The sequence below is a fragment of the Megalobrama amblycephala genome, linkage group LG2 (genome assembly GCF_018812025.1).
Source record: "Megalobrama amblycephala isolate DHTTF-2021 linkage group LG2, ASM1881202v1, whole genome shotgun sequence".
Taxonomy (NCBI): Eukaryota; Metazoa; Chordata; class Actinopteri; order Cypriniformes; family Xenocyprididae; genus Megalobrama; species Megalobrama amblycephala.
In genome coordinates this window covers 28,879,396-28,890,954 of record NC_063045.1, presented here as the reverse complement: position 1 = coordinate 28,890,954, position 11,559 = coordinate 28,879,396, and the positions used below count along the sequence as shown (strand labels likewise).

At 35.7% G+C, this 11,559-nt stretch overlaps 1 protein-coding gene across 5 annotated transcripts; it reads left to right on the top strand.

Moving 5' to 3' along the window:
- Positions 1–493: 493 nt before the first annotated feature.
- LOC125254669 lies at positions 494–11,182 on the top strand. 5 transcript variants are annotated; one of them, XM_048169423.1, is made up of 8 exons: positions 494–1,354; positions 1,903–1,930; positions 3,314–3,390; positions 4,646–4,702; positions 6,080–7,060; positions 7,609–7,761; positions 8,297–8,389; positions 9,015–11,180. In XM_048169423.1, the coding sequence occupies exons 3-8, from the start codon at positions 3,358–3,360 to the stop codon at positions 9,327–9,329; spliced, it is 1,632 nt and encodes a 543-aa protein (XP_048025380.1). In that variant the 5' UTR covers positions 494–1,354; positions 1,903–1,930; positions 3,314–3,357; the 3' UTR covers positions 9,330–11,180. The 5 variants fall into 5 exon arrangements, with proteins under 5 accessions (XP_048025380.1, XP_048025364.1, XP_048025386.1 ...); XM_048169407.1 differs by having other exon boundaries at positions 1,291–1,354; positions 3,284–3,390; XM_048169429.1 differs by having other exon boundaries at positions 1,321–1,354; positions 4,660–4,702.
- Positions 11,183–11,559: the final 377 nt, after the last annotated feature.

The following is an 11,559-nucleotide window of genomic DNA, read 5'->3' as shown; positions in this document are numbered from 1 at the left end:
TTGAAATGAAATTTTACTGAATGCTCGGCCCTTAAAAGCATTTACAATTTTGAAGTGTATGCTTGCCAATGATACACATTTTAATAGATTCATAAATTTGTATTTTACTGATTAGCATTGACTGTTTGCTTTAATTGAGCACTAAACTATTTTATTTGACACAACAAGGCTGAAGTCGTGTATAGACTTTCCATATCACCATTTCCACCATTTCCACTACTGTATCATTATAGTACTATAGTAAAAGGCCCCCTTTAACTTACCTTATATTTAAATGATTTTAGCACAATAGTTGTGTTGTTCCATCAATGTTATTAAAATAAGAATAAAATACACTGTAAACCCTAATGTTGTCTTTACTTAAACAATCAAGTACTGTTGACTAAACATTACTTAAAATTTTGCATTTTGGCCCTGTCACTTAAAAATATGAGTTGATTTAACCTATTTACTTTCAAAATGCATAAACCTAAGATTTCAAGTGATGTGTGCTCAAAATCATGATTAATCCTTTGAAAAAAATAGGTAATTTTCACAAATGTAGTCTTCTTGACTGTAAAATTATAATACCATGTGCCACTTTTGTGCAAGGTCTTTTCTCTCTTTTTTTTAACAGACAACAAATGGCTTCAATTACAATTATTGACCATAATGGGAATAAATATACTTATTTTTATTTGGGGGAAAAACTTTTCAAAGTGGATTAACTTTAATACATATTACAAGTGTTTTTGTGACAATAGGTTGCAGTTTTCACTCAAAAGCCTTTTGTATGCACGTACATTTCTGTAACGTTAATATACACATTAACACACATACACGGAACATGATAAAATGCGTGAAAGAGTTCCTCACAGCCTCCTCCCACGTTTCATCAAAAATCATCCTAATCGCCTCATTCTGTTATCGATATGGTTTTGTAGGTTTCTTTTTATTTCATGCGATCAGAAACGTGCCGCGCTCCGTTTATGTTCAAATCTTTCCCACTTTCCTCCGAAAGCGGCTGTCATTTGCAGATGGACAGCGTGAAATTACTTTAATACAGCTGTATATTTCCGACAAGCACATGTGTACAATCGGGACAATTTCAATGATTTTGATAGTGCAAACGGTTGAAGAAAATACACTTTGTTTGTATGTGTGTGCGACCACACACATTCAGTTTCATAAATTTGCTTGATCTGTTCTTGCTCTAATGTGATTGGCCATGCAAGGAGTTCTGCCTAGCAACAAGACAACTAATGCACTGATTGGTGGATCACAAAATTGGTCCTGACCTTTTGGCCTGGCCTTCAGTTGCTGGCTGCTGACACCAAATTTCAAGACTGAAGTTTTTCTTCGTGTGCTATGTTCGGTGAGTAAAATTATGTAGATATAAAGCTATTTTGTGTGATTTTTAAGAATGAAATATCTCTATTTAAATCCTTGTGGTACGTTTCTATAATAAAAGACAACGCAGCCATAATTACAATATTTCCCGGTAAAATATTGCCAGCGTAGCCACGTTAACGATATGGATTTGTGATGGTATGATAACTGAGATATCAAATGATTCTTTGTTTGATTTGTAATACTGAAACATCTTAGTTAATACACTTTATCATAGTTTAAATTTGTTTTTCTGTGGGAAACGACATGGCAACCACTTTTGAGATCAGTTAACGTTATTTTTTTCCCCCGCTCAAACTTTGTCAACCTCGCCATTAATTAACGATATTTTCTAAATGATTTTGTGATGGTATGATTATTGAAACGACAACTTATTTCTTATTTTACCAGTGAGGTATACATATTTGATGAAGTCGCCTAATCGTTTTCCTGTGAGAAAGAACACGCCATTAATTGACAATATTTTTTCACTGACTTCGTTAAACTGAATATTTTCAACTTTTTCTGTTACAGGTGACATGAGATAAGGAGATGTGGAAATGTAAGTATTGCATTTTTGACTCTGCAAAAAGAGGGGAACTTCTCAAACATTATCGTTTGAAACATGGTGGTCATACAAAAACTGTACCATTTCCATGCCTACACAATGACTGTCTTTGTACGTTCAACTCCATTAGTAGTTTAAAAGTTCATCTGGCAAAAATTCATACAAAAACACGATTGGGACACGATCAGGAAATAGCACCACTTACATTTACTTGTCAGCATTGTGAATTTTCTGAGCCCGGCCAAGAAGCAGATTTTCTAAAGCACTTGCGTAGTAGACATTTGAGTAAAAATCAAAAGATACAGTGTCCCTACAAACACTGCAAGTTTCAAAGCAGTGTTTATGCGACCTTTAATGCACATATATGTAAGAAACATAGTGAACATGACTGGAGAATGCTAAAGCCAGAAATAGTTTCTGGCCAAAGTGACAAGAATGAGAGTGAAGGACAAGAACATATTTATTTTGATGAGATTGAAACAGAGGATAATGAAGGTGACTCGGCTGATTCTGCTGATGTAACTCATTCTGATTTAGCAAATCAGTTGGAACACAATTTGGCTGGCCTTTTTTTAAAGATGCAAAGCCTTCTTCATATTCCGGCAAGTTCTATTCAAGAAATCGTTCAGCAATTGAATCAGATACATGCATTGTCTCTGCCACTGTTGAACAAAACTATTTCAAGTGTCCTGAAGAGGATTCTTCCAGATATTGATGAGTCCCTTATTGCAGAGGTGGTAAATGCTGTTTCGGAAAGCAATGTTTTTTCCAAATGCTGTGACTCTGGTGGATGCTTGTCAACAATTAAAAGAAGAAACTCCTATGTTTTAGCTGAGTTTCCTTTGGTTATGCCAGTAGAATACATGATTGATAGGGAAACAAAACCTGTTGTATATGTACCAATCCTACCTATGCTACAGAAAATGTTAAACAAGCCAGACATTTTGGACAAAGCACTTTCAGTGCCAGAATCTGAACACATTATGTACAGTTCTTACAATGATGGTCACTACTTCAAAGACAATAGCCTTCTCAACAGTGAAGAATTTCGAATAGCTCTAGGATTCTATGTTGATGACTTCGAGGTAGCCAATCCGTTAGGGACATCCAGAGGTAAACACAAAATTTGTGCAGTTTACTGGGTGTTGGCAAACATACCTGTAAAACATAGGTCAACGTTACGATCCATCCAACTTGGTCTTCTCTGTAATGCTGGTACAGTAAAGGAGTATGGCTATGAAAAAGTCATGCAACCACTTGTTAAGGACCTTGTTAATTTGGAGCAGACTGGTTTGTTCATTGATCAGTTGGGAGCAACTGTGAAAGGGACTGTCCTATATGTTTCAGCTGATAACCTTGGTGCTCATTCTATGGCAGGATTCCTTGAGGGTTTTACTGCGGAGAGATTCTGCCGTTTTTGCATGGGAACAAGAACTGAGGTTCAGCACACAGAGGTAGGTTCCAGCAACTTTGAAACTCGCACTAAAGACACTCATGACAGGCATGTTAAGGAGGTAAAGCAGGATCCTTCTTTGAGTAAGCTGTATGGAGTGAGAGGAAGCTGTCCGCTTACTGATGCTTTGCAACATTTTCATGCTGTCACTGGCTACCCACCAGATATTTTACATGACCTACTAGAGGGCATTGTGCCAGCTGAACTCTGTCTCTGCCTTTCAGAGATGATTGAAAAGAAATACATCTCTCTCGAGTCAGTGAACCATGCAATTAAGTACTTTGCTTACACTTTCTCCGATAAAACTAACAGACCACAGCAAATTCCAAAGGCTTTTGCCACCAAAGGAACAATTGGTGGCAATGGCCACGAAAATTGGACCTTGCTTAGACTTCTTCCTCTTTTAATTGGAAATGATGTCCCAGAAGGAGATACTTCATGGGAAATTTTGATGCTTCTTAAAGATATAGTTGAATTGGCTGTGGCATCAAAACATACAGAAGAGTCCATAGATTTCTTGAAGTGCAAAATAACAGAACACAGAGAACTGCTGCAATCAACATTCCCTGGTTTTAGATTGAAACCAAAGCATCATTTCGTTGAGCACTACCCCCAGCTGATTAAAGCCTTTGGCCCACTGTCTGATGTTTGGACAATGCGTTTTGAGGGAAAGCACAAATTTTTCAAAAAAGTAATTCGGGAATCTCAAAACTTCAAAAATGTAGCCCTCACACTGGCTGTCCAACATCAGAGAATGATGGCATACTATCTGGATTCTAGCTCATTTTATAGACCCTCAATTGAAATGGACAAAGTCAAAACCGCACTGGTTACGTCATTTCCTGATCATATTCAGCAGGCGTTCCATCAAATTACACCACAGCTAAAGACAGTGCTGATTGCTTCCTCTGTGACAGCTGATGGAATTGAATACCGTGCAGATATGGTCATCTCTGCTGGGTCATGCTCTGGTCTCCCAGAATTCAAGATGATATCACAGATTGTAGCAGTGAACTCTGAGATTCTGTTTCTCTGTAAACAAATGTCAGCTTGGTACATTGAGCATATTCGGTCATTCGAACTTTGCAGCAGCCATGTTACTTCCCTCTGTGTGATTCAGATGTCAGAGCTCAATGAGGTTTTCCCTCTGTCATGCTACATGGTAAAAGACAGGATGGTGGTGACACCTAAACGTTATATCTTGTGCTAAGTGAATAATCCAATATTTCTCCTTTTCTCTCTTTTTTTTTCTCTAGTCTTTTGGTTGCAGTGAAGCCCTTAAAGTCCCAAGTGTTATCATCAAGCTTCATATGGTATTTATGGCCATTCCAACTTAAAGGGTTAGTTCATCCAGTAATGAAAATTCTGTCATTACAGGGTTAGTACACCCAAAATCAGTAATTAATTTCTCACCCTCATGTCATTTAAAACCTGTAAGTCCTTTGTTCATCTTCTGAACACAAATTAAGATGTCTTTGATGAAATCTGAGGTGATTTTCCCCTCTCCATAGACAGCAATGAAACTGAAACTTTCAAGTCCCAGAAAGGTAGGAAAGACATCATTAAAATAGTCCATGTGTCTACAGTGGTTAAACCTTAATTCTATGAAGCTATGAGTATTTTTGTGTGCAAAAAAAGTAAATAAAAAAAAATAGAAATAACGACTTTATTCAACATTTTTTTATAAATTAAAAATAAATTCGTTATTTTATTATTATTTTTTCCCACATAAAAGTATTCTCATCGCTTCATAAAATTAAGATTAAACCACTGTAGTCACATGGACTACTTAAACGATGTCTTTCCTACCTTTCTGGGACTTGAAAGTGTCCGCTGCATTGGAGCAGGGAAATCATCTCTAATTTCATAAAAAATATCTTAATTTGTGTTCTGAAGATGAACGAAGGACTTACGGGTTTGGAACTACAAAAGGTTGAGTAATTAATAAGACTGAAATTTAATTTTTGGGTGACATAACCTTTTAATTACCCACCCTCATGTCGTTCCAAGCTCGAAGACTTTTCGTTCATCCTCAGAATACAAATGTAGAATTTTTTTTATGAAATCTGACAGCTTTCTGTCCCTGCATTAACAGCTACGCAAGTGACACTTTCAAGTCCCAGAACGGTAGGAAAGAAATCCATGTGACTCCAGAGGTTTAAGCTCAATTTATGAAGGGACTTGGGTGCTTTGTTTGCGCAAAATAAAAAAAACAATTTACTACTTTACACATTATCTAAAAAAGGTTTACTTAACATTTCTCACATCAACACAACACTCATGTATTATGATGCTCTTGTGAATGCACGTTGGAGAAAAAAAGCCTTGTGAATAAAGTGGTAATTGTTTCCCTGCAAACAAAGCACTTGCATTACTTCATAAAACTGAGGTTATATCACAGGAGTCATTATCTAGTACAGGATTACTTTAATGATATCTTTACTATCTTTCTGGGCCTTTAAAGTGCTAGTTGCAAAGGCTGAAGGCTGTCAGTTGATGGACAGAAATCTCTGATAATTATATATATATTGTATTCGATACATGAAGGAAAGTCTTACAGCTTTGGAACGACATAAATAATGACAGAATTTACATTGTTGGGTGAACTAATGGTTAAATAACATTTGACACAATTTTGGAGTTTTCCTTGGTGTGTTTCAGTCAATAGTAATTACTGTTTTAATTGTTAGATGTCTTCTCAAGAGAAAACTCTCCTAAGAGTTATACTGACAGAAGGGGACATAAGGAAGGTCTCCCTAGCCAAGAAGCCGGATTCAGTTGACAACTTGGTTGTTGCTTTAAAAGAGAGTTTGGGGCTTAATTACAACTTTTCGCTTCAGTATGAAGATCAGGACTTTGGGAATGCACTTTGCAACCTAACGGACATATCAGAGCTTCAAGATAGAGCTACACTGAAAATCATTCCTATAATTGAACTAGAAGCACTGAATCAAGAGGAAGTACTGGATGACTCTGCAAGCACAGCCGACACAGAGATACTTTCTACCTCATCACAGGAAAGGAAAACACAGTGGCCAAAAGAATTTGAGATCCCTTCCTTCACAGTTGATGTTGAATACCGCCTGCGACAGGGCAACCTGACCTACCTCAAGGACTGCACGTACCTCAAACTGACCAAAGAACTAAAGCATGACATCCTGGAAAAGCTGGCTGAAACCATGTTCAGTTTCAAAGCCTATCCAACAAATGATGACTATGCACAGGTTGCTGCTGCTCTGGTAAATAAGCATCCATGTCTTCTGGAAAGTGGTTCATCTACTGGCTGGGGGGGGTGGAAGAATAGTCTAAAATTCAAAATGGGGAATTTTAGATCCAAGATGAGAAACTTGGGATACCCTGATGTAACCATTAATGGAGGAAGGAGAGGCATGAACAACCCTGAAGGAATCCCGTCAAGAAAACGCATAAAGAAGCCAAAGAAATGTGAAATCAACTTTCTGCCAAACTTTCCAGAAGGACATAATAATGACAGCCTTGAATTGGTTCGTAAAGAAATTCAATATGAAATGAAGATGAGAACACCCAGTCCATCCCTTCTGGCACAACAGATGGACTTGACTTTTGCGCTTAGACGTAAAGAGATTGTTGAGTCCGCACCTGCAATCAGTGATGTGCTTGAACGCTGGCCTGCCCTCTTTCGTGAGTCTCAGGTAGGTCGTCTTTCTGTTTTCAATTCAATAAAAGGACTGTTCACCTAAACAATTTTCTAATTTAGTCACCCTTATGTAATGTCAGGTTGGCATGATGGAGTACTTTTGCAGAACACATTTAAAGAATAAAGAAAAAAATATAAAATATTTCGAAATATAGAAATTCATATGAGATCAGTGAATTATTGTTTCAGGTTTTCTTAAAGGGGTAGTCCATCAAAAAATGGAAAACTGAACTGTTGCTGGTACTCACTGACTTATGCTACTGAAGATACTAGAGAAGTAAATGGGAACAAGCAACTATTTGGTTACCATCATAATTGAAAATATTATCTTTGTGTTCAGCAAAAGATATAAAATCATGCAGTTGTACAACAATTTGAGCATGAGTAAATTACAATTTTAATTTTTTAGTGGTCTATTCCTTTAATATTATAAAGCAACACTATTTTTAGCCTCTTCATTATTTCCTAATTATTTCTTAGCCTGAAAAGCATTTCTGTGTGAAAGTTTATGTGATTATGTGACCTGGCCTTGTCTCCCCCCAGGTTTGCATGGAGTTCAATAGAATTACGGGCAAAAATCTAAAGCAGGAATTCTACGAAAACCTGGACAGACACAGTTCACGGTTCATGGACCTTTTCAAAACCAAAAGGGGGACTCCTGGTCAGCACTTGTTGAACTTTTTACAGCAAATAAAAGTAAGTAATTATTTGTCTTATTTAACATAACCTAAAGGTAATGTATATTTCACCCAAAAATTGAAATTCTGTCACCATTTACTCACCTGCAAGTTGTCCAAGTTGTATAAATTTCTCTGTTCTACTGAACAGAAAGGAGGATATTTTAAAGGAATGTTTGTAACCAAATAATTTTGGGGCACCATTGACTTCCTTAATATTTCTTTTTAGTATGTACATGTCAATTTTGTCCCAAAACTGCTTGGCTATACACATTCTTCAAAATATCTTCCTTTGTGTTCAGCTGAGCGAAGAAATTTATACAGGTTTGGAACAACTTTAGGGTGAGTAAATGATGACAGAATTGTCATTTTTGGGTTCATTTGTCATTTCATTTTGTCAACATGTAATTTATTGAATTTATATTTTCATATCAGTAATCTGTTATGTATGATAGATAATCTTAATTTAAATAATATATTCTAATAGCAACGCTTAAAATAGATTGATAGTGAGTTTTTCTGGCATTAATAGAATTTCATGTTTTTCTCTAAAGTCAGACCAGCCAACTGAGGTCCGAACCCTTGTTCTTCGAGGACTGCCTATCATGCTCGGAGATGAAGACTCTTCTTTCTTCAAGTCATCTTTAGTAAGTACATCTGTTCTTAAAAGGGATGTAAAAATGTTTGTTAAAATATACGTATTTAAAACTTTATAAAGTTGAACTATCTAGCTTCCGGCGGACTGCCTTCCATATTCAACTTAGGAAGTGTAATGCCTCTCACAGTTCAAAAACGTTAAGGTACATCCTACAATTTAAGTCACATCACTTGCGCTTTTTCACTTGCTCCAAAAGCTGGATATTGAACTTTAAAAAGTTTTAAATATGAATATTTTTCTTACCAAAACCCATTGAGTAACTTCAGAAGGCATTTAACAAACTCATCTATATATTGAAAGGCCTGAGTGTGAGTACATTTTCATTTTTGGGTGAAGCATTCTTTTAATATACAAATGTAGTCAACGTTTCTGTCCAAGTTTTCAAAATAATAAATGTAATTTATAATGCATACTTTAAAAAGTGTATACTAAATTCATTGCAGGAAGCATCTAGATTTACATAAATTCAAATGTATACATGTCAGTATAATGGTGAATTAGGGTTAGTGATTTGTTTTTTTAATAAACTTAGTGTGCATTCTGATAAGCATGCACTGATGACAAACCTTTGGTTCCTAATCACAATACTATATTTATACCTGTTTTTTCACTAGGTGTCTGATCATCGTAACACTATCCTTGATGTGCCAGTGGGGATCTTATTCGAGGACACGGATCTTCAGCCCCCAAACTCCTTGCATTTGACTTCTTCGATTGGAATAATTCTTGAAGGCCAAGTGGTGATGGACAAAATGCAGGACCTCCCACAGGCAATCTGTATTCTCTTCGGTCTGATTTACGCACTAGACCTGAATTACCCAAAATCACTCGCCAACACGTTTGATTTCATCCAGCGTGTACTAATGTCAATGGGACAAAATGCTCTCAAGCCTAGAGTGCAGTCTCTGGCAAACCAACTATTTGCTTAAGAAACGTCACTGTGATACTTAAACACCATCCTTTGTATTGGGTTTTTTCCCCCACGATTTACTCCATTATCCATTTATAAAGAATAAAAAGTGTTTAAATTGTTAAATGCACAGAGTTCTTCAATTGATGTGCAGTTGTTAATTTGAGATATTGTTGCCATTGTTACACCTCTGTAATGTGGTTGTGACCCAGTAATATTTCCATTACAGTATAGTTTGTACTGTAATATTGTGACATTTGGACCAAAGACACTGAACATGTTCATTATGTTTTATTTTAGTTTGCCGTGTTTGCACAAAGCTTAAATGGTGAAATGCAGTAAGAATGTAGTTCTTATTATGTTTAGCCTACATGTTCAGTACATTTAACAATTGTGACGCGTAAAAAGAGTAATTATGAAGCGCACAGAGTTGTACAAATGATGTAAGTGCACTTGTTAATCGACATTTTTTTGTAGTTGCCACCGTTACAGTGTGGTTGTGAACCAGTAATATTTCCACTACAGTATAGTTTGTACTGTAAAACTGTGAAATTCTGGTTAAAGACTATCTGTTGAGTATGTTTTATTTTAGTTTGCTATGTTTGCACAAAGCTTAAACAGTCAAATGTAATAGTTATGTTTACATTAACATAATTGTGATACTTGAGTGAAGTATATATGTGCAATATGTGCAAAAATAACATAATTCAGTTTCAGTTACATTTCCATGTTGAGTTAACTTAAATATATAAGTACACGTGAAATTAATACCAAGTTAAGTGAACATAATTGTTTAAGTACATTAAATAAGTGCCAAGTTTGGTGAACTGAACAATTTAAGTATAGTCTACAAAACCGCCAAGTTAAATAAACTAAAATATGCAAGTTTTGGGAGGCTCCATTACTCAATTAAATTGAGGCAACGAGTTTACTCAATTAATTTAGTTCAGTCAACTTATTAGGGTTTTCAGTGTATATGTTTTTGATAAAAGCACAAAGGTTTTTTTTGTTTGTTTGTTTGTTTTCTAGCTTTATTGCAACTACTAATAAAAGAGACTATAAAATGTGCAGTCATTAACTAAAAAAAGACAAACCCAATATGGTCCGTTTGAGACCAAACTGAATTTACCAATTATATTATTGACTACATTTGTCCAAATTACATTTTTTTTTTTTTTAAATGTAGAAAACAACATGCATTAACAAGATTTTGTGTCAAAATGGGGTACACACAAAAAAATAAAATAAATAAATAAAAATAAAAATTACTAGTGCAAAATATTTTGATTTGAATTCAAAAGATTGTCACAATTATGACACTTTATTTATTTATTTATTTGGATGCAGCCTTGCATGCTATTTATGTCATGTTAGATGATAGTTTATGTGACATAATAGCTCTCAGTTGAAAGATGATATTTGTGCTTTTATTGCTAGGTATTGGAACACCAATTTGTGTCTTGTTTTTGGAAAAAAGCCAAGTGCTTACCCAACATCTGTCAGCACTGGAGCACTTCTGGCCTGTTTCACTGAACTCTTATCTCTAATGGTGAGGTCATGGTGTTGTGCTTCTCCGAGCTTATCTCTGTCTCTCTGCCTTTGCTCATGAAACTGACCAGCCAGCAAGAGAGACACACACCACTGCACATACATCTCCATTAAATATATCCCACATGCACAAGGAGCAGTGCTTGATACAGTGATTCGCAGCTCTGTTGAAGCCTAGCAGTGTTACACATGACGCTAGCTCTTCTTTGAACAGAAATGCTTATTACAGATTGCTTTGAATGGTCAGGAGAACTGGAGCTACAGTTATCTGAAAATTACTTTTTTTTTTTTTTTTTGTATATATTAATCTAATGCATTTGAATGTTATAAAAAAGGTAATTAGTATTATGCATTGTTTGTCTTGTTTCTTCATTTTTGCCAGCAATTGACAGTTAGTGGAATTGATTTAAATGTTATCTGTTAAAAGTGAAGCGGTATGTAATTAATTTGTAATTACAATGTTACTACATAGTTATAACGTTGTAATAATCATATTAATGTATAATATGTTGGATATAGTCACTGTAATGTAATGTATTACCCAGTTTCTAGTGGCAGGAACTCTTTTAAAGGACACTTTGCCCTTGGTTAAATGCATGTGGCTCCATGTGTATCAGATAACTTCTATGTGGCGGCACGCTTATCTCTTCAATCGAATGAGCCCAAATGCAGCCTTTGTTCCACAGCTGATTGTACAATAT

Coding starts and splice junctions, on each gene's coding strand:
- LOC125254669 (XM_048169399.1), top strand. CDS start 2,800: ATGATTGATAGGGAAACAAAACCTGTTGTATATGTACCAATCCTACCT. Junction 3,391..4,645: donor CTGAGGTTCAGCACACAGAG/GTAGGTTCCAGC, acceptor TTTTTTCTCTAG/TCTTTTGGTTGCAGTGAAGC. Junction 7,061..7,608: donor CCCTCTTTCGTGAGTCTCAG/GTAGGTCGTCTT, acceptor GTCTCCCCCCAG/GTTTGCATGGAGTTCAATAG.